Consider the following 19,578-nt stretch of genomic DNA (forward strand, 5'->3'; position numbering starts at 1 on the left):
ATGACCATACCACAAACCCACTTTACCTGTCTTGAGTAAAAGGCTTATTTGCAGAGGGGATTGTAAAAGAGGCAAGTCAGGTCAGTCTGTGTACCAGCACTGCAGCTGCCAGTGGCCACTGCCTGAGCAGACTGGAAACAGGACACCTTGTTATTTTTCCCTTCATTCATATTCATTTGTTAATTCCCTGGGAACTGCCCACAGTGCATAGGTGTTACCAAGTACTGCTCACTGGTTCTTATTACTGTATCACAGAGTCACAGACTGGTCTGGGTTGGAAGGGAGCTTAAAGCTCACCCGGCTCCAACCCCTGCCATGGGCAGGGACACTTTCCACTAGAGCAGGTTGCTCCAAGCCCTGTCCAACCCGGCCTTGAACACTGCCAGGGATGGGGCAGACACAGCTTCTCTGGGCACCCTGTGCCAGCACCTCAGCACCCTCAACAGGGAAGAACTTCTGCCTAAGAGCTCATCTCAATCTCCCCTCTAGCAGGTTAAAGCCATTCCCCTTGTCCTGTCCCTACAGGCCCTTGTCCAAAGCCCCTCCCCAGGTTTCTTGTAGCCCCTTTAGGCATTGGAGATGCTCTAAGCTCTTCCCTTCAGGAGCCTTCTCTTCGCCAGACTGAACCAGCCCAGCTCTCTCAGCCTGGCTCCACAGCAGAGCTGCTCCAGCCCTCACAGCATCTCCATGGCCTCCTCTGGACTTGCTCCAGCACCTCCACATCCCTCTTGTGCTGTTGCCTCAGAGATGGATCAGGACTGCAGGTGGGGTCTCCCCAGAGCTCAGCAGAGGGGGAGAATCCCCTCCCTTGACCTGCTGCTCATGCTCTGGGGATGCAGCCCAGGACACAGGGAGTTCTGGGATGCAACCACAGGTTGCATGCAGGCATTCCAGCAGCAGGTGCTTATCAGGGGTCCAAGTGCAAGAAGATCACTGTAATCTGTTCTAGTCAGTAAGTATTTAGTGACTCTTGCATGAATTTTTATTCACATATTGCATCTTGAGAGAAAATATGCTGTATTCAGACCAAGTCTTAACACTTCTACTAGAAATTCCAACATTCTTGTGGAAGCAGATTCTCACAGATCCATACAATATTAACTACATCTCTACTTGCTTTTAACAGAGAATAGTCCATCTGTGGAGCAAGTGGAGGGTGGTATCCCAGTAACCTCTTGCAGCCATTTGATCTGTGTACTAAAAGACAGTTTTAGACCCAGGTTTACAAAATTGTGTGCTTTCATATCACACAACCAGTTTCAGGTGTTTGCACAGTGCTGGTGAGATCATACTGAGTGCTGGGCACATTCTCATCCCATTCCTGGTTTGCTGGGCTGTTTTGCAGCACAGGTTACCGCTTTCATTACCTACCTTCTCCACCAGCTATTACAGCCAAGTTTACCTCTCTGTCCTTATGCTTAGGGCCCAGAACAAACATCCCATGCAATCCATGTGGGCTAAAGAAACATTCCATAAACATAAAGCCAAGAATTAAAGTCTTTGCAACTGAAAGAGTTACAGTCATGCCAAGACTTATAGTTCAATTAGCTGATTATTGCAGCTTATTCAATAACATTATAATTCAAACTACAATATACAAACCTAGCACTGTCTATGCACTTCTCTGGTATCATGCTCACCCTCCCACTGAGCTCAAAAGATCTTCTTTAGAAGAAGCAAGCCTTGGTTATAGTAAGCTGTCAGTATTCCAAGTACTTTGCCATGATTACAATGCTAATACTTACGATTTTTTCCTCCTTTTTGCCAGGAGGAGAATCATAGAATCATAGAATAGTTAGGGTTGTAAACGACGTTAAGATCATCTAGTTCCAACCCCCTTGCCATGGGCAGGGACACCTCACACTAAACCATGCCACCCAAGGCTTCGTCCAACCTAGCCTTGAACACTGCCAGGGATGGAGCATTCACAGCTTCCCCGGGCAACCCATTCCAGTGCCTCACCACCCTAACAGTAAAGAATTTCTTCCTTATATCCAATCTAAACTTCCCCTGTTTAAGTTTTAACCCATTACCCCTTGTCCTGTCACTACAGTCCCTAACAAAGAGTCCTTCCCCAGCATCCTTATAGGCCCCCTTCAGATACTGGAAGGCTGCTATGATGCTGTGCATTTCTTCCTCCTTACTTTAGGTCACTTTTATATAGAGTCACAGAATCATAGAATAGTTAGGGTTGGAAAGAATCTGAAGATCATCTAGTTCCAACCCTCCTGCCATGGGCATGGACACCCTGCACTAAACTATGTTGCCCAAGGCTCTAAGGAAGGAGGGGCTGGCAGCTGCTCCTTTGCAGGCTCACAGTTCCATGTTATTTCTCAGTTTACTGCATGTTTTAGGTTTTACTTGTGTTACTGACTTGTTCTCTGTTCTCATTATTAACCCACAAAATCAACTGACTCAGCTTCTAAAGCTACATTTCTTTAGTGACTTGTTTATGGTTTGCACATACAGCCCTGAGGCCCCGTTACTGTGCCTGAATTATTAATGCTGCCACTGCTATCTTGTATTTTGGGAGGCCCAAAATGCCCTGTTATTTTTCCCCACAGCCTACAATCTAAGTATTGTATATGCATTCCAGATAATTTAACTAATGTTTCGTTAACACAGCCTACCCACCTGTACCCAGCATCTATTTGTTTTGGCAACACCACTGGTACATTGTTAAAATTACATTATAACTGGGCAGAACTCCTCTGATTTCTCAGTTTATTCAAGCAGGACCAAAGCAGCATACAAGGTTGGCATGAGAAAGCTCTATTAGAGGATGATAAATTGATTGTTTTTACACACTCCGTGAGTGACATAGAGGAGCATAGGCCATGTACAAATCTGCCTAGATACAGACTGCATTAGGAAAGAGATGAGATTAACTTTCAAGCAGTGAGAGAGTATTCCTGGATGTCATTGATAGCAAAAGTAATAGCAAAAAGTGGAATAAAGATATGAAGGCTCCTATCCCATCATTGAGAAATATTATTTGTGTGTGTTTGGCATGAGTTTTAACAGTCCCATATCAGAATTCTTTTCTCACTCCTGTCAGAGACACTCCTGAGCCAACTTGTATAACTAACCCTTGCTGTACCACTGCTACTCTGGTCCTTCTGTATCACTCTCTCAACAGGGTCAGGGGAAGAAGAAGTTCTAGAACTGCAAGTTTCCATTAATTTCCTTGCAGCTACCTAGAAAGAAACTGACAGTAACTTGACATTTGGGAAGTATTTGAAGCCTAAAGAGCTGCAAACTTTGGCTAGTTTTGAAAAACCTATGGTTAAGTGGGAACAGCTGCTTTGCATGGAACTAACAGAGCAGCTATCTTAACAAAAGTCATCTCCCTGTTTAACAGAGGTGGGAAGCAGAACCAAGAATCTCTGCCTTCAACTTTTTAGATTGTATTTTTCATCACTTTATTTCTGGAGCCTTCTTAGGCAACTCAATCAGTGTTCCACTGGAAAGTTGGCAGCTCAGAGGGGACATACCAAAGGCAGATACTGGCAGTAAAGATGGATTTGCCTATTTTATTTGATATGCTGGGCATTATTTAAATGAGAACTGTTTTATCAGTCACTGTATTCTGGAGAAGAAATTCTGGAAAGGAATCTGCTTTTGCTAGGAAAAAGTTCTTGCAAACTGATCACTGATATAACAATATAGCCAAAGCTCAGAAGGAGGAATTTCCTGCAACTGTGAAAACACAAGCCCTGGCTACCAGGCAAAGAATCTAGCCTTGATCTCTGCTAAGTCAGTAGCAAAACTCTTGCCAATCCTGATGACAGTAAGACTATAACCATTGGGAGTTAAGCAGCAGTATATATATAGATTTAATACATGAGGAACATCCAATCTGGAATAATTATCATCCCTTTAATAAGGGGTTCAAATTGCAGCGATCCTGACGCAACCTCTCATCTGTCAAAAACAGATAAATAGAGACTTACCAGTTTCATTGCATCTGGCTGCCTCTTATGAAACCAAAGTCCTGCCCATTCAGCTTGGGCACAAGCAATCCCACAAAGGATGGTACGTTTTGTAAGAACTTGGGAGACTCTCCAAGAGTTGTCAGCCAAAATCTCCCTTCCCCACTGTTGTTGCATAATGTACCATAATGCAAATGTATTTGAGTGCTCCTGCTACTCACACAGTTCCCAAATGTCCTCAGTCCTTAGTCAGGCAAAGCCCCCTGAAATGAAGCTTTGCCTCTGTAATTTTTTGAGGCCTTCTATTTGAGGTCTTCTATTAACAGAAGAGAAACCACGTCAGTGTATACCCAGAGATACAATACTCTATCAGTAGTGCACTACACTAACTGCCCCCATCAAATATAGCCTTATTCTCCCAAAAGCGTCAGTGGCACAACACAAAATGGCCAAGACTACATACAGTTACTTGTATTTATTTATAAACACTGGAAAGCAAAGGGCAAAAACTTGTGGAAAATGTAAGTTATTCAGTGATTTCATTTCTCTAAAATCTTAAGGGAGTTAAAATTATGAAGAAAGATCAAAGACAGCTTATTTTCACTGTATGGTGACCTGAAGAGACAGTAAGCATTACACTTCAGATGGAATAGGTGACATTGCCACTACAAGCTCTAAGTGATTAGTAAGGCAATATTACCACAGAAGGATGGAGGGAGTTCATCCATGCAATCAACAACCAGAGGCTTGGAGGACAGAATTTACAAGAAGGAAGATAATCATTCCTCTTTTAAGTACCAGCTTATCAGTTGTTGGGATCACAGAACCACAGAATCAATGAGGTTGGAAAAGACATTAAAGATCATCCAGTCCAACTGTTCCCCAGCACTGTCAAGGCCACCACTAACCCATGGCACTGAGGGCCTTGTCTATGCAGCGTGTGGACACTTCCAGGGATGGCGACTCCAGCACTGCGCTTGGCAGCCTGTTCCAATGCCTGAGTACCCTCTGGGGAAGGAATTGTTCCTCATCTGCATCTAAACCTTCCCTGGTGCAGCTTGAGGCCATTTCCTCTTGTCCGATCACTTGTTCCTTGGGAGCAGAGACCAGCCCCCTCCTGGCTCCATCCTCCTGTCAGGCAGTTGTTGAGAGCAATAAGGTCCCCCTGAGCCTCCTCTTCTCCAGACTAACACCCCACAGGTCCCTCAGCCCTTCTCCATGACACTTGTGTTCCACGCCCTGCACCAGCTCCATTGCCCTTCTCTGGCCCCGCTCCAGCACCTCAATGTCTCAGTGAGGGGCCCAGAACTGAGCAAAGGATTCGAGGTGCAGCCTCACTTGTGCTGAGTATTTCAGTGCTTAAAATGAGATGTAGCCTTACAAAGGAGCTTCAGACTATAGCTGCACTTCAAATAACCTTTCTCAACTGCTGTCCAACCCTAATTTCCAAAGACATTTCCTTGCTTTGCTGCAGAGTTTCCCTGCAGGTGGACATTTTTGAATACCTTAGGTAGTACCCCAGTCTTTAAAAAAACAAGCAAGTCAATGCTTAGCTCAGTCCTATGCTTGCTTGGATCCAAAACTTTGATGTTCTTCTTCCCAATTTCTCTGAAAGGCTTGCCCCTGTAGACATTTACAGTCTTGAACACTGACAGGGACTGTACGAACTGCAGCTGTGGCTGTTGTGTTCTTTCAGACATTTGCTCCCTCATCCGTTTACATGATGATGGGTGGCAGTAAACACCACAGTGAAGGTTCAGGTGTGTAGGAACAGTTTTCACTTTTCACACAAAATCAATGACCTAAGCAGGGGCCGGAGCCCAGTTTATAATTAACTCTCAAGTTTTAAAATGAGATTAATCTGAGAAGTGGGAAATAGGAGCATGATACTGTCAGGCGGTGCAATGGTGCTAATCAAGGGAGAACTGGGTTCTGGCCCCTGCTTAGAGCATTGATTTTGTATCTTACAGAAAGAAGTACAGTTTTCAGTGTTGGGATGGGCAGTTAAGTGTACTCACAGCGAAGTTCAAACACATTTATCCTTCCAACCCCATAAATCTCAAATGCTTTTCTCTGCTGCTCCCAAAGAGTGGAACATGAATGGCTGGTGGCTGGTTGCTCCCACTAATGTAGCCATTAACATGATGGTTGGGGTATTTTTTCCTAGTGCCACCATCACTGAATACCAAGACCAAGGAGGGAACCAAATCCAAGTCTCTCATTTCCTAATTGTTAAGCTAGCATACAAAAGAAATTGCAGCACTTCCACTTAAACTAAAATTTAAATTTCTCTGTAAGAAAGCATGTCAGCACCTCTCTTCACAACCAAGGTTCCCAAGTGGCTCAAAGTGCTACTGCTGTTCAAAGGTAGCCTGTGTTGAGGTCAGAAATGGTCCAGAAATTAGAGTCATGGATGTCTCCTATCAGCTAACTTCAAGCAGTGGTAGGCTGGCCATGCTGGATTTAGACTGTGCTCTGCTCAGCCTGCTGCTGTTTCTGGATCCCATTAGGACGTACTTAGCTTCCCATGGAGCCTAACATGAGTTCTGGATTCCTCTCCTGTGCGTAATATCTGACACATAATCAGAAACAGACCCTGGCTCAAAGCTCTAGCCAGCCAAAAATGGAGAGAAACAGATTGGCTGATGTTCTGCCAGGGCCAAGCTCTCACAGGAATACTGATGCCCATGGGATGACACAGATGTAAATTAATGTGGCCCCAGCATTAGCGCTTGTAGCTGAAACATTCAGTTGTTTATAACAAAGTTGTAGTGTATATTATGAAACATACAGGCCTTTTAGATACTTTGTGTTGAGACAGCAGTTAATGTTTCTGCTTAGATGCTTTGATAAAGCTGGAATTACAGCACTGTAACAACCAGCTGTTATGGTAAGACATTTCTCCCAAAATGAACTTCTTGAAATGTCTGAAGCACTATATTCAAATAAAGGGAAAAAACAATATAACTTTAAATAAATATCCTGCTAAGTACAAAGAACCAGATCCTCAGCTAATATAAACCCTTTAAACAGAACAAATTTAAGCAATAGATAAGCAACAAATACTGAGGATCTTTGCTCCAGAATAACTAGAACTGAAAGTAACAGCTACTTTTTCTCTACTCCCTCCTTCTTCCCAATTCATTTTGTATTGATCTTCCCTAAGGACTGATACGAAACCAATTGTGTCCTTGGGTAAGTGTGCAACAGACATGGGAATCCAGGGCGTTTCCCAGCAAAGGTCAAAAGAGACACTTGGGGGCTACCTGCAGCTTTAAATAATCTCCCTCTATTAAAAATGGAGAGTAGGAAAAGCCTGACCTCACAGCTAGGTACTTCTGAGCAGGGTAACGGAGTGATGATTTCTAAGACAGATGAGGAAATGCATTAGTGAATTATTTGTATCAAACCAAAGAAAGAACACATGTAAACCACTGTGGCTGAGCAGATTTTTGTACCTATTTAATTTTACCTTCAGTGTGCCACATTAAGTTGCTGCCATAAAGAGTATTACGCAAATGCCCTGATGTGCTCAGAAATTAAGGCCTGGACATACAAGACACCAGGATGCAAAGAACACAGCCAAGCTCTCATTGACTTAAGGGTAAGAAGAGGAAAACATACCATGGTCTGTCCTTCTGCCTCCATTTGCAACCCCACACTTCTGTTGAGACTGCATTTAGTTCCTGAATTTGTGTCAACTATTTTCTCAAGGCTGAAAACATTGAATCTGAGGTTAAACCAGGCCCTTACCTGCTCCAAACTGGCAGAAGGCTTCTTAATCCAGCCAAACTAGGACATTAAGGGTGTACAAAAGCAAGACTGGTAGGGTTTCTAGAGAACTACGGTCTCTTTGGCTATTGCACACATCCCTCCCACAAAATACTGTTCATAAACAGGAAAATCACCACCTTAGAATTCATTAAGTTTTCTGAAACACTCTGGAAAGTAGTTTCAAAGTCTGACTACTCTGCTGGTTTGAAAACATGAAGTAAAAAGGCACTTGAAAATAGCAAAATAACACTGGAATGAAAAGGGGGACAAAAACCTCCATTATATCACTTGAGTTTGCTTCCAAAATAAAGTCTCTATTTAGTAGGCATCAGCCCAGCTGACACGTAACTTTTAGTAACTCTTGCCATTTCTCTAAATACAGTGAAAAATTGACACTGTGTCTCATCTAAGTCCTTTCAGACATTCTAAATGTAATTGCGACACCTAAAAACATTTCTCTTGCCTCACTCATTGCTTGAAGATATATGACCATGTAAAGGACTGATGGCATTTGACATATTCCCACACACTGGCAGTGTCACGGCAGCAAATCTCTTGGCCTCCAGCGAACATGAAATCATCAGCTTAATGTGCATCATAATGGATTACCTCAAATCACATCACCTTGCATTTGCCTCATACTCTGTGTAGACACATTGGTATTTAACTCAGATTAGCAAATAAACTAATTTTGCCTCTAAGCCTTTAGAAAAGAGGTCTTCAATGAATTTTGCACCTTGAGTCAACTGCTGTGTCCTGCCATGTCAAGAGATGGCAACAGCTCAGTCTCTTCTTCTCAGATTAGTCCCAAAGAAAGGCTATTAATAAAACTGCTGAAGGGCCCACTGCAAAGCAAAACACATGAGCTAACTACAGACCCATGGGATGAATCACAGAATCAAACAACCACAGGCCGGTTTGTGTTGGAAGGGACCTTAAAGCTCACCCAGTTCCAACCCCCTTCCACAGGCAGGGACACCTTCCATTAGAGCAGGTTGCTCCAAGCCCCGTCCAACCTGGCCTTGAACACTGCCAGGGATGGGGCAGCCACAGCTTCTCTGGGCACCCTGTGCCACCGCCTCAGCACCCTCATGGGGAAGAACTTCTGCCTGAGGTGTAATCTAAATCTTCTCTCTTTCAGTTTAAATGAATGAAAAAGACTTTCGCACAACTTACACGACATCTCATGACATCTTCGCCAGATGGATACGTTGGAATCAGTTTATGAAGAACAGAAGTTGGTTTTCTTTTGAGAAGTGCATCTCCAAGATTATGTTGCTTTGCTGCTGAGTGTTGTTTCGTGCCTGAAGGGCCGCTGCTTTTTTCCCAGCATCAGAAAAGCTACAAAATTTGGAGCATGAAATAAAAATCATCCATACTATATATTAGTGGCATGATATGCAATGAAGAGATAGATTATTTTGTTTAAACCTAAAACAAGCACCAAATCCTTGCAAAAGACTGTGACAGAAATAACTGGACAAAAATAGTTTCCTGGGATCTGAAGTTACAATGGCAGACACTTAGCTGGAAGCAAGTGAGAAACAAGACATGTGATATTTCATCCCAAGTAAGTGAAGTTCTACCAAGTAGAAGCTAAAACAACATTAAAGTAATGCTTGTTTAATAATATTACGTGGTTAAATAAAAGCTAAGATTGCTATTTCCTTTGTAAAAGATGGGCTTTCTCACGACTCTGTCTTACTACAGAAGCAGAGGGTGCTGTGGTATCAGTTACCAAGGAACAGCACCCTTTGCCACTTTTGAAGCAGCAAGGAGATCACAATCAAAATCACCTTCAATTCCTCCACTTCTAAGATCCATTTTGTATGTTTCACTCAGCTCTCAAGCAATCTCATGTGCCCTTGAACTTCAGCGTGAGGCTGAAGCAGCAATTCAGACTTCACCTTCCCAACACCAACCTGGCCTCCATTCCTCGTCCTGCAGCCCAAGAAGCATGGCTGAGGCAGGAAACTGCAAAACTTGGGTATAGATTGGGCTGTTTAGGAGTGCTTCTGGGCTGAAGAGGGAACTGCCCTTTGCTTTGTCAGGCAGCTCCAGCACGGCTTTAGCCGGAACTCACTGGACCTACAGCTAGGTCCTTGTCTCACAGCCAACCCATACCTCCACGGGCATCAACCCACTCATTAAAAGAGGTAAGAAAGACCACAAACCTGCCTCCATGTGTTCTGGGTGCTGCAGGGATGTCCCTGACCTTATCCTCCCTCCATCCACACCTGCTTTGGCCTCTGGTGGCCTGTGACCATCACGATGGGCACCCTCCTTGAACACCCAGCTGCTCTCCTCATGCCCGGACACCTCTCAGCTGCATCCCCACCGTCCTGAGGCCTCGGTGAAGGGCACGGCACCCTCAGCCTCTGCCTCTCCACTCGCCTTGGTCTCTGCTCCCCGACCTCTGGGCTACCTGCCTCAATCCCAGTGTATGAATGGTTGTGGCACTGAGGTGAGTTTTATGTTATTATCACTTATTTTTAAATATGGGTGCTTTGAAACCTTAACACTCCACACGTTAGTTCTAATGGCCGGGAAAGGTGCCAGCGCGGAGCCGCGCTCCTGCTGCCTCACGGTGGGCTAAATATGGCCACCCTTCCCGCCCAGAGCCGTGCACGCGCGGGGGCCCGAAAGCGGCCGTGGCACCGGAGGCAGTCGGAGCTTGGGCGGTCGCGCCCCGCCCGGGAGGGGAAGTGAAACCTAAATGCGTAGCGGGGAGGGGCGGCCGCGTCGCCGCGGCCTCGGCGGCTGCCGGGGGTCTATCCACAGTTGCGATGTCCCACACGGCGCCACAGAGCCCAGAGGAGGAGCAGCAAGGGGGGGCGCAGCAGCAGGAAGCGGCGAGGGGCAGTCGGGCGCAGCTCAAGAGCCGGCCGCAGCCCTCGGCGCGCAGCGGGAAGAGCCAGGAGCGGCAGGAGAGGAAACGGAAGAGGCTGGAGGCGCAGGAGCTCCAGAAGATCCAGCACCTCGAGTCCTTGTAAGGAGCGGTGGAGGGAGGCTCCCCGCCCCTGTGTGGCTTGTTCACAGTGTATGGCTTAGGGGGGAAGTGTTAGGGTTTTACTTGCCGCTTGGTCCCGCGGGAGGCAGGGTCCCGTTCCTTTCCCTCACTGGCTGCTCCATCCCCGTAACTGTGTAAAACCGTGGCACGTTTTTATCCATAAGCAGGCCGTACCTTCCTGCGCGGGGCCGCTTTCAGAGCTGCTCGGTGACTCTGTAACCACTTCTTGTGGAGAGAAAATGAGTTTCTTCCACGTTCCTGTAAGTCTTGGAGTTGCAGCATAGAAGCAGAGGTTGTGCAGCTGCTTTCCACTAGAGTGGGTTAAAAACCAAATTAAGATACAAAGGTTTGAGCTCTGCCGAATGACTCCATCAGTAATCCACAGTGCTGTGAAAGGTTTATGGTATTTCTTTGAAAGGGGCTTAATGGAATAAGATCAGGAGGTTCACAAGAATACGATTTTTTTTCCTTTCCAAATGGAAGTAAAAATCTGTAGTGAAATGCACTAAGCAGCACTAAAAAATTAGACCATTTCATAGTGCCTTGGCGTTTGACTCCCAACGCAGGCACTTTCTAAGGTGCTGTGCTCTAAGTAGTGCCTGCTTGCTGTTTGGATTTAAATACGTTTTGTATCTGCTGTTAACTCTAGAGAAATGCTGCAGGAAAGATGATACTTGGGTCAGTATGGTTCTGTCTTTAGGTTTAATACACAAATTAAATCAGTATGGTTTAGGTTTGGCTAGCAGGGTTGGATGTAAGGAACAGCCTGATGGAACGTTTTCAGCTGGCTGTGTCTGCAGTCAGCGGTGCTGGAGTTAAGAAATGTGGATCAGTGAGATCCTGGGGGGGTGCTACAGAAAAAAAGGAGAGAATTGTGCATTTATGATAGCTGAAGGTGAACTGGATGTACCACACATCCTTGTAAAGCAGTGCAATGAAAGTAGTTCTCCCACAAGAGAATGAACTTGAAGGATGTTTGCGAGAAGTGTGTGTGGCGATATGAGAAACACTGTGTTTCTCATATCTCATATGTGTCTGCTTGCATCTTGGTACCTGTTGACAAAGTGAAATCCAAGGAAAAATGTGAGGTGAAAGGGAAGTTTTAGCTCTATACCATCAAAGTACTGTATGTTCTCAACGTGTTTGTGCTAAGCTGCAGAGTAACAATCTTCTTATTGCTTTTCAGCTATGAGAAACCTCCACCTGGGCTCATTAAGGTTGGTAAATGCATTGCAGTAAATGTTTAGCATTACAAGGGATTTTCACAAAACCTGTCTTTCAGGTGTTTAAGTGACTGTTACCTGTACATGTAGGTGCTTCCAGGATAAAACTCAATCTCCTCAGTTACAACCTGAACCGTGACTTAGTGAATCCAGAGTGAAATGCCCAGATAGGATGAGACCAGTTCTTTCATCACGTCTTGGCACACATGTTTCATGCAGTGTTACTAGAGAGGCTAAAGGGGAGTCATTTATGGTAAAGCAGACTTTCAGTTTGAGTGACATCTTTTCAGGATGCTTCGGGGTTATTAATGCTCAAATATTTGCGTAAAAATACTTCTTTCCCTTTCACAATTATAACTTCTTTTGCCAAGTTTGTATACCTAAGCCATCATTTAGTGCTTTTAACCTAAAGAATCTGTGATGTAAAGGCTGCTTTTAATTATAATATCTTCTTAGAAGGAAGAGGAAAAAGAAGCCTCTGCTTGTCTGTTTTCACTTACATTACTTATTTAAATAAATTACTAAAATAAACAGGAAGGAATGGAATTAATATGGCAGTAAAGTTCAGACTGGAAAATTAAAGGGTGAGGGACAAAAGCAAATTACTTAATGCTGTTAAAAGCATTTAAAATCCCTTACATTTTACAAGAAAAAGAAATGTTACAGGGAAAATAGCTTCCACAGTAAGTGAAAGCCTGAACATTTTAAAAACAAGTTAAAAAAGTTATTTTATTCTCCTTTTTTTCTTCATAGGAGAATGAAACAAAACCAGAGGACTGCATACCTGATGTGCCGGGCAATGAAGGTGCCCGAGAGTTCCTGGCACATGCCCCAACAAAAGGGCTTTGGATGCCTTTGGGAAAAGAAGTCAAAGTCATGCAGTGTAAGGCTGAAAATATTCCAAATGTCACTGGACCTTCATGAGCCATCCACTTACACTGGGGGAGGGCAGATCTGCTGGAGTGATGACGAGGTCCAGGTAGATTGGCCAGCAGGTCGAGGGAGGGGATTCTCCCCTTCTGCTGTGCTCTGGTGAGACCCCCATGCAGTCCTGATCCAGCTCTGGGGCAAGAACACAAGAGGGACAAGAGCTGTTGGAGCAAGTCCAGAGGAGGCCATGGAGATGCTGCGAGGGCTGGAGCGGCTCTGCTGTGGAGCCAGGCTGAGAGAGCTGGGCTGATTCAGTCTGGAGAAGAGAAGGCTCTTGAGGGGAGACCTCAGAGCAGCTCCAGTGCCTAAAGGGGCTGACAAGAAGTGTGGAGAGGGGTTTTTACAAGGGCAAGTAGTGACAGGACAAGAGTGGAGATTGAGATAAGCTCTTAGGCAGAAGTTCTTCCCTGTGAGGGTGCTGAGGCGCTGGGCACAGGGTGCCCAGAGAAGCTGTGGCTGCCCCATCCCTGGCAGTGTTCAAGGCCAGCTTGAACGGGGCTTGGAGCAACCTGCTCTAGTGGAAGGTGTCCCTGCCTGTGGAAGGGGGTTGGAACTGGATGAGCTTTAATCTCCCTTCCAACTGAAATCATTCTATGAATCTATGACCTCATGCTGATATAAAAGTATCTTGAAGGATGCAGTAGCCTTGCCTAGCCTTTCATAAAAGCCATACTTTTATGGACATCCTACTGTTTGTTCCAATACATGGAAAATAATTTGCATAAATATGTTTTTGGTGGGGTTTTTTTCTGATCTGGCTCAGAGATGCAATTCACTGCTGCTCTTTGCTTTTTAAAGGTTGGAGGTGTAAACGTTACGGACACAGAACAGGAGATAAAGAATGCCCGTTCTTCATTAAAGGCAACCAGAAATTGGAACAATTTAGAGTAGTGAGTACAAATGCTGTAGTATTACTGCTTGTACTTGTTAATACTGAAAATGCATAATCTTGCAAGTGAAGAGAAGCCTGTTAGATGATGCTTTATTAAGGACTTTTCCCCTGTCTCTAGTATAATACAGATGCCGAAAATCTCCTAATAAAGAAAAAGCTACAGATGTGGTTGGATGTTTGACTGCTTTGCAGAAAATCTACTCTTCAAAAGGAAAATTAGTAATTTTTACATTTACATTGAAAACCTTCAAGAAGCTGTTTCAACCATTATACTCAGTGTTTGTGATTAAAATGTCAACGTAACAAAACATGTCTAGTCAAGCTTGAGCTGCCCACATTGCAGCTGCTTCAAGCCTTCTGCTGTCGCTGTGAACAACCACATCATGAAGCCTGTTGTCTAGGTCTGTAATCCAGTTGTCTACAGGTCTGATCTCTTGCTACATGGGGCTGCATCTCAGTTCTGCAGATTCTTTCTACGTGACCTCTTTAACTTTTCCTGTGGCTCTGCATTCTTAACCTGTATTTCAGGCTCTCGTCACCTTAAAAAATGTAGTCTGGACTCATTCTCTCCTAATTCTGGGCTCAGGCTGATTGTATGCTACTGCAAAGAGTAGTTTTAGCTGTCTCCCATAACAAGATCGCCTCTATTCCTCACTGTTCCTCAGGTTTTTTTTCTGTTGCTTCAAACTCTTGCTGTATATCCAAGGCCCTTCATGGTGCATTCCCAACATCTTTCATTTGTTACTGACATTTTAATTCCCACCTCTGGTCAACATCAGATCCCTCGTCTCTGTTGAACTTGTTTGCTTAATCTTCCAACAGAAATTATCACCCCATCTTTTTGCTGCATTCTTGCATGGCATGAACTCACCTTAAACATCTGCAGTGTTTGTTTGCTACCTTCCTTCACCACAAGCTTTCCTGCAGTGCCTGTTCCGCTGCAAAAGAACTGAGTTAAGAACCAATAATGGTAGTGCAGAGCAAGCAAGGACAATTCCAACTTCATTATTTGTTTGTCTTATATTCCTTGCTCCTGTAATCATTCCTGTGTGTTTATATTCAGAATATGCTATAAGGGTACATACAGCTCAGTATTTTGAACTTCTCTATGTTTGTCTAGCTATCCCTGTAGTATGTAGAAGGGGTTCTCTTAGCTAACCGCTTGAAGAGGCAGAGAGGCATTATATCTAAGAAGGGTCTCCCTCATTAAAGTAGTAAAAACCAAACCAGTTCAGATTAAGCATGGTAAGCCTGAGAGTATACTTGGGAATTAAGAGCTTGCTAACTGTATTTCATCTTTTGATAAAAGCCTCTGGAACTGGGTTGCTTTGGTTTATTTGGTTTTAGGAAATATAGCAGTCAGTAATAAATATTTTGCTTTACCAACACTGGATTTTCTGTTTCCCATTTTAAAGGCACATGAAGATCCAATGTATAGTATAATAAAGGAAAATAAACGGCAAGAAAGAGAAAAGAGGTAAGTGTGGCTCTGTAGTAAACTGTATTTTCAATTTGGTTTTCATTTTGATCACGATACTAATATATAGGGGAAATCTTGATACAAGCTTACCCTTACATTTTGTTTAATGGCAGTTTCTTTATGGCGGTAGACACAAACGCATTTCTGGTTTCTTAAGAATCACACAATAATACTTCCTGCCTCTTTAATTCTATCATCTTCTGCACTTTTCCCCAAAACAAAGTTTATAGAGTAATCATTCATTTATGCCATAATAGTCAGGTACTTGCATTTAGTTTACTTGTAGGCCTAAAAAAAGCTCCAGTACTATTATCTCTCTGTCATCAGGACAATGGATGTCATAATATCAGCATTCCAACATGCATTTGCATACAGATAAGCACAGAACTTCTTAGGATGGTCTGGTGATAGCTGTAGCCTTATTATTTTGCACACATAAATATTGGCCAATACCCTGCTCTGCCTTTGACATCCTGTGGGATAGGAAGTCCCAGAGAACAGAGCATCTGCTTATGTCTAAAGGGATTGCTTTTATCAGTCTGCAAATACTGTAACAGGAGTGTAATTTGGCAGACACAGAAGTATTCCCCTGCCCTTTGCATGTAGCTCCCATTTCTCAGGCTAGGAAGGAAACAGATGAAAGCTAGAATAAAGTTTTACAGGTAAAAAAGAGCTAGAAAGGATTCTCATTCCAGTTTTTAAACTCAGGATACAGCAGCTGAAGCAGCTCTTGGAGGACTCTACCTCAGAAGATAATAGTGATACGGATGAGGAAGACAGCAGCAGCTCCACTTCCTCCGAAGGTAGAGATAAACATAAGAAAAAAAAGAGAAAGAAGGAAAAGAAAAAGAAAGAAAAGAAGAAGAAGAAAAAGAGAAAGCATAAGTCATCTAAATCTAATGAGAAGTCGGAGTCTGATTAGCAGCAGTTACCTGCTGCATGCTTCTTGACCTCTTCTGGTGGAGTGAAAGGAAACATCCAAAGGATGAGGAAGAAACCACCAGAAAAGGCTTTATTAAACTGGGAATGTATAGATGATACATTTGACATCCTACACTGGCTGCCCATTCCTGCCCCTCTGCAGCCAGAAGAGAACTTCATTAAACAAGTCTCCATCAACCATATCTTTATTGTAAAACCTGTGCTAAGGGTCATCTGCCTTGGTCAGGTTGGGCTCTGCATTGCCACATGTGATTGTGGCATGAAACAGTGATCTTCCAAGGTATTGCCAACAAACCTGCAGCAGGAGCCAGCTGTCTGTTGAAGTGTCTTTTCTCTGTAAAGTTACTGTATTACATACAGAGCACTGGGAGTTCACTTACAGTGCTCATAAGCAGCAGCTTGTACTGTATTGTACTGCATACAGCCTATGTGAAGTTCAGTGTATTTGCCCTAGTACTGGCAGCTGGGAAATAAAGAGCACTGCTGAAGGAAAGTTAATCAAGGGGATCTATTTAAAGACAAAATTGCTGTGTTAATAAAACTTGAGAGTTTTATTGTGTGTAATAAAATTACAACATCATCACCATTAATACACATAGTTCTACAACACCTCAAGCATTTCTCCAACCTATAGGATTGGGAGCTGAGTGTAAAGAAGGAGTAGGTTTAGTTATTTAAAAAGGGGTTTTCATGTTCAAGATGAAAAGGATTAATTTCTGTATATACTTTAGTATCAGTTGTTTTGGTACATCTGAGGTTTTTTTACTTGGGGAAATAAATTCCACCTTATTTTTGTTTACTACAATTATTGTATGAATCATCCCACAAGAATATGTGTGTAAGGCTTTCAAAATGGTTTTCAGTATAGACATGGAAACCACAAAACAGCAGTAAAGAATACATAAGCAGGAAGAAGGAAAAGTTCTGTCTACTCAGTCGACCTTGTGGACTGACCATGCTTTTATTCTAACTAATCTTGCAGGCTCAGTTAGATAGCTAAAGTAAGCTGAACTGCATTAGAGTAAGCAGCTCTTTCTGAAACATCAAGGTGCAGTGGTACAAAGCTGTGATTTCAGGACCACGATGAGATATATAGTAGTAGCCTGCAAAAGGAGAAGGAGAAACAGATTTGCCTTGACAGGAGTAGGAAGGGCTTACATGAAATTCAGTTTCTGTGCTTATGCTTACATTGGAAGACAAGGGCATGATGAAGCTCTGACATTAGTAAGGTGAACATTAACACTGACATTAGGACCCATAGACTAAACCTCATGGAAGATGACTGGTTTTTCCTCCTGAGACCTTTGGAAAAGATGACAGGGGAAAACATACATTAAAATGTGTTTTCTCCCTCCTACATGTCTTAAGAGTCATTCAGTAAAAGTGAACCCCCATTCCTTGCCAGTCATTCACAATATGTTCTGGGGAAAAACAAGGTAGTCAAAAGCTACCTACACAAAGATTCTTATTCCCAGAGCTTGAATGTGAAGTTGTGTTTTATCCTCCAGTATTATACAGCAAATCTCCCTGTGGTGGGATATACTAATGACTCCTGATAGTTCCCTGTATCAGCAACATCAGCAGTAAATTCAGAGCTCCTGGCTCTTTCACCAGAAAGAAGTTTAACAGCTGAAATGACCATCCTTGTCAGAGTTCAGCAAAAATACTGACATGTCTTATTTCTATGGCCATGAAATTACTTGGGGCTTATAAGTCTTGTTGTCTGAGATGGCAGTGAGTCAGTCAGGGGAAAGTGAAGATTCTTTTTTAAGCCATGTATGTGTTTTTCTCTCAGCATGTGATAAGTGGGGGAGGAAGGAGAGGTGCCATTGACTCTGGTCTTCCATAGTTTGATTTTCATTGGGAGACCTGTAATTAATTTTTTCCAACATAAGGCAGAAGACAGGACACTGTAAAAGAGAAAGCTTTATGCCATCCAGGTTCTGCCAAGTTGACACTTGGAACATAGAATTAAAACATGGAAAGCCAACATAAGCCACTGGCTCCACTTCAGTGACTGCAGCACAGCCGCTTTGTGACAGAAGTTTTAATCAGCTACAAATATGGAGTCAAATTCTGAGCTGCAGACAGTCAATCTGCCCAAACCAATCTCCCAGCCTCAGAAGCCTCTACCAGTTGTTACTGGTGTGCCAAGCAGCAAAGATTCTTCAGCTGCCCTTCAGAGGTGCTGCAGGAAGCATGTGAAAGCTTCAAGGGCAGAGCTGTACTTGCCCCAGTTGCAAGGTCAATGCTGCCAGCACGGGAAAGTCCAGCCTCACTGAGAACAAAAGTGTGCCACCTATGTGCACCTGTAAAGTTAAATCTCAAATACCCCTGTGGCTGATTACCTGCCTGAATAAAAGCAGCCTGGACTTCCAACTCACAGCCTCATAAAACAGTCTGTACTTCACAACTTACCTAAAGCATGGCTGTTTTACCCACTGGAATATTAAATATAGCTGTAAACCAGTTGACTTAAGATGCAGTCCACAAATCATGCTGCTGAGTAGAAAAAAAGCAAAGTAGAAGATTTAGTTTTGAGGTCATATGACTAGTACTGTCAGAGTAGAATACACCACATATAACACAATCCAAGAAGTGTTTCTGGAGCACTTGCACATTCATGCCTACTACTTAGAGCATTGGTATGGATATGTAGCATGGGTACACTACAAGATTGAGGAATTATTTAAAATAGCATTTGTTTTCAGACAAAGAGCTGTCTAAACACTCTAAACACTCCTCCTGCTACTCCCTCACATCTTCCTGGGAGCTGGCATCACCACAGCCAAATTGCTTCTTTTATCTGGGTAGGAAATACACTGACTACTGCAAGACCTGTGAAAGGATCAGTAGAATGATCTTGGGAGTACCTGTGAAGTATTAGCTATCTAACAGATTGCCATCTAACTGTGAGGTCATGAATATTCCTTTAACTGTCTCTTGCGACTTACCTGGTAAGTTTGTCAGCAGAACTGGCTTAGTATTCAATGCCAAGGCTATGATCAAGTTCAGGGAAAAAGAAGTCAATCCTTACCTAAGAACAACCTTCAAGATGAAGAGATTCTACCACTGATCCTTCCCATCAGAATAAAGTCTTTCCTCCTCTAAGAGCAGCACATTCCTGTATTAGATGTCCAAGAGCAGCAGTCCTATATTTTCCAGACTATTAAAAAGCTCCATGCTGGAAGTAATTCCCTCCCTAATTTTATTCTTTGAGGTTCTGATATAGCACAGATTTTATGCAGCACAAAAGCCAAATCAAAATCTGTATTCCTTATTTTCTTGAAGTGCTTAGAGTACAGAAGAAATAAAAACTTGGATCACAGTGTTAAAGTGGATCCTTTCACTAACAGCTTGGTGTGTAGACTATAATTATAAAAGCTTGTTAAAAC

The 19,578-nt window shown here is 43.3% G+C and overlaps 1 protein-coding gene across 1 annotated transcript; it reads left to right on the forward strand.

Annotated features, from left to right (window-relative positions):
• Positions 1–10,492: 10,492 nt before the first annotated feature.
• Positions 10,493–16,486, forward strand: RP9 (RP9 pre-mRNA splicing factor; the record flags this gene model as incomplete). The annotated part of the gene is made up of 6 exons (XM_080611281.1): positions 10,493–10,695; positions 11,903–11,933; positions 12,693–12,822; positions 13,668–13,759; positions 15,177–15,238; positions 15,950–16,486. The coding sequence occupies 6 exons, from the start codon at positions 10,493–10,495 to the stop codon at positions 16,161–16,163; spliced, it is 732 nt and encodes a 243-aa protein (XP_080467407.1). The 3' UTR covers positions 16,164–16,486.
• Between the last annotated feature and the right edge of the window lie 3,092 nt (positions 16,487–19,578).

This window comes from Psittacula echo (assembly GCF_963264785.1).
Source record: "Psittacula echo genome assembly, chromosome: 2".
In the NCBI taxonomy this organism is placed as follows: Eukaryota; Metazoa; Chordata; class Aves; order Psittaciformes; family Psittacidae; genus Psittacula; species Psittacula echo.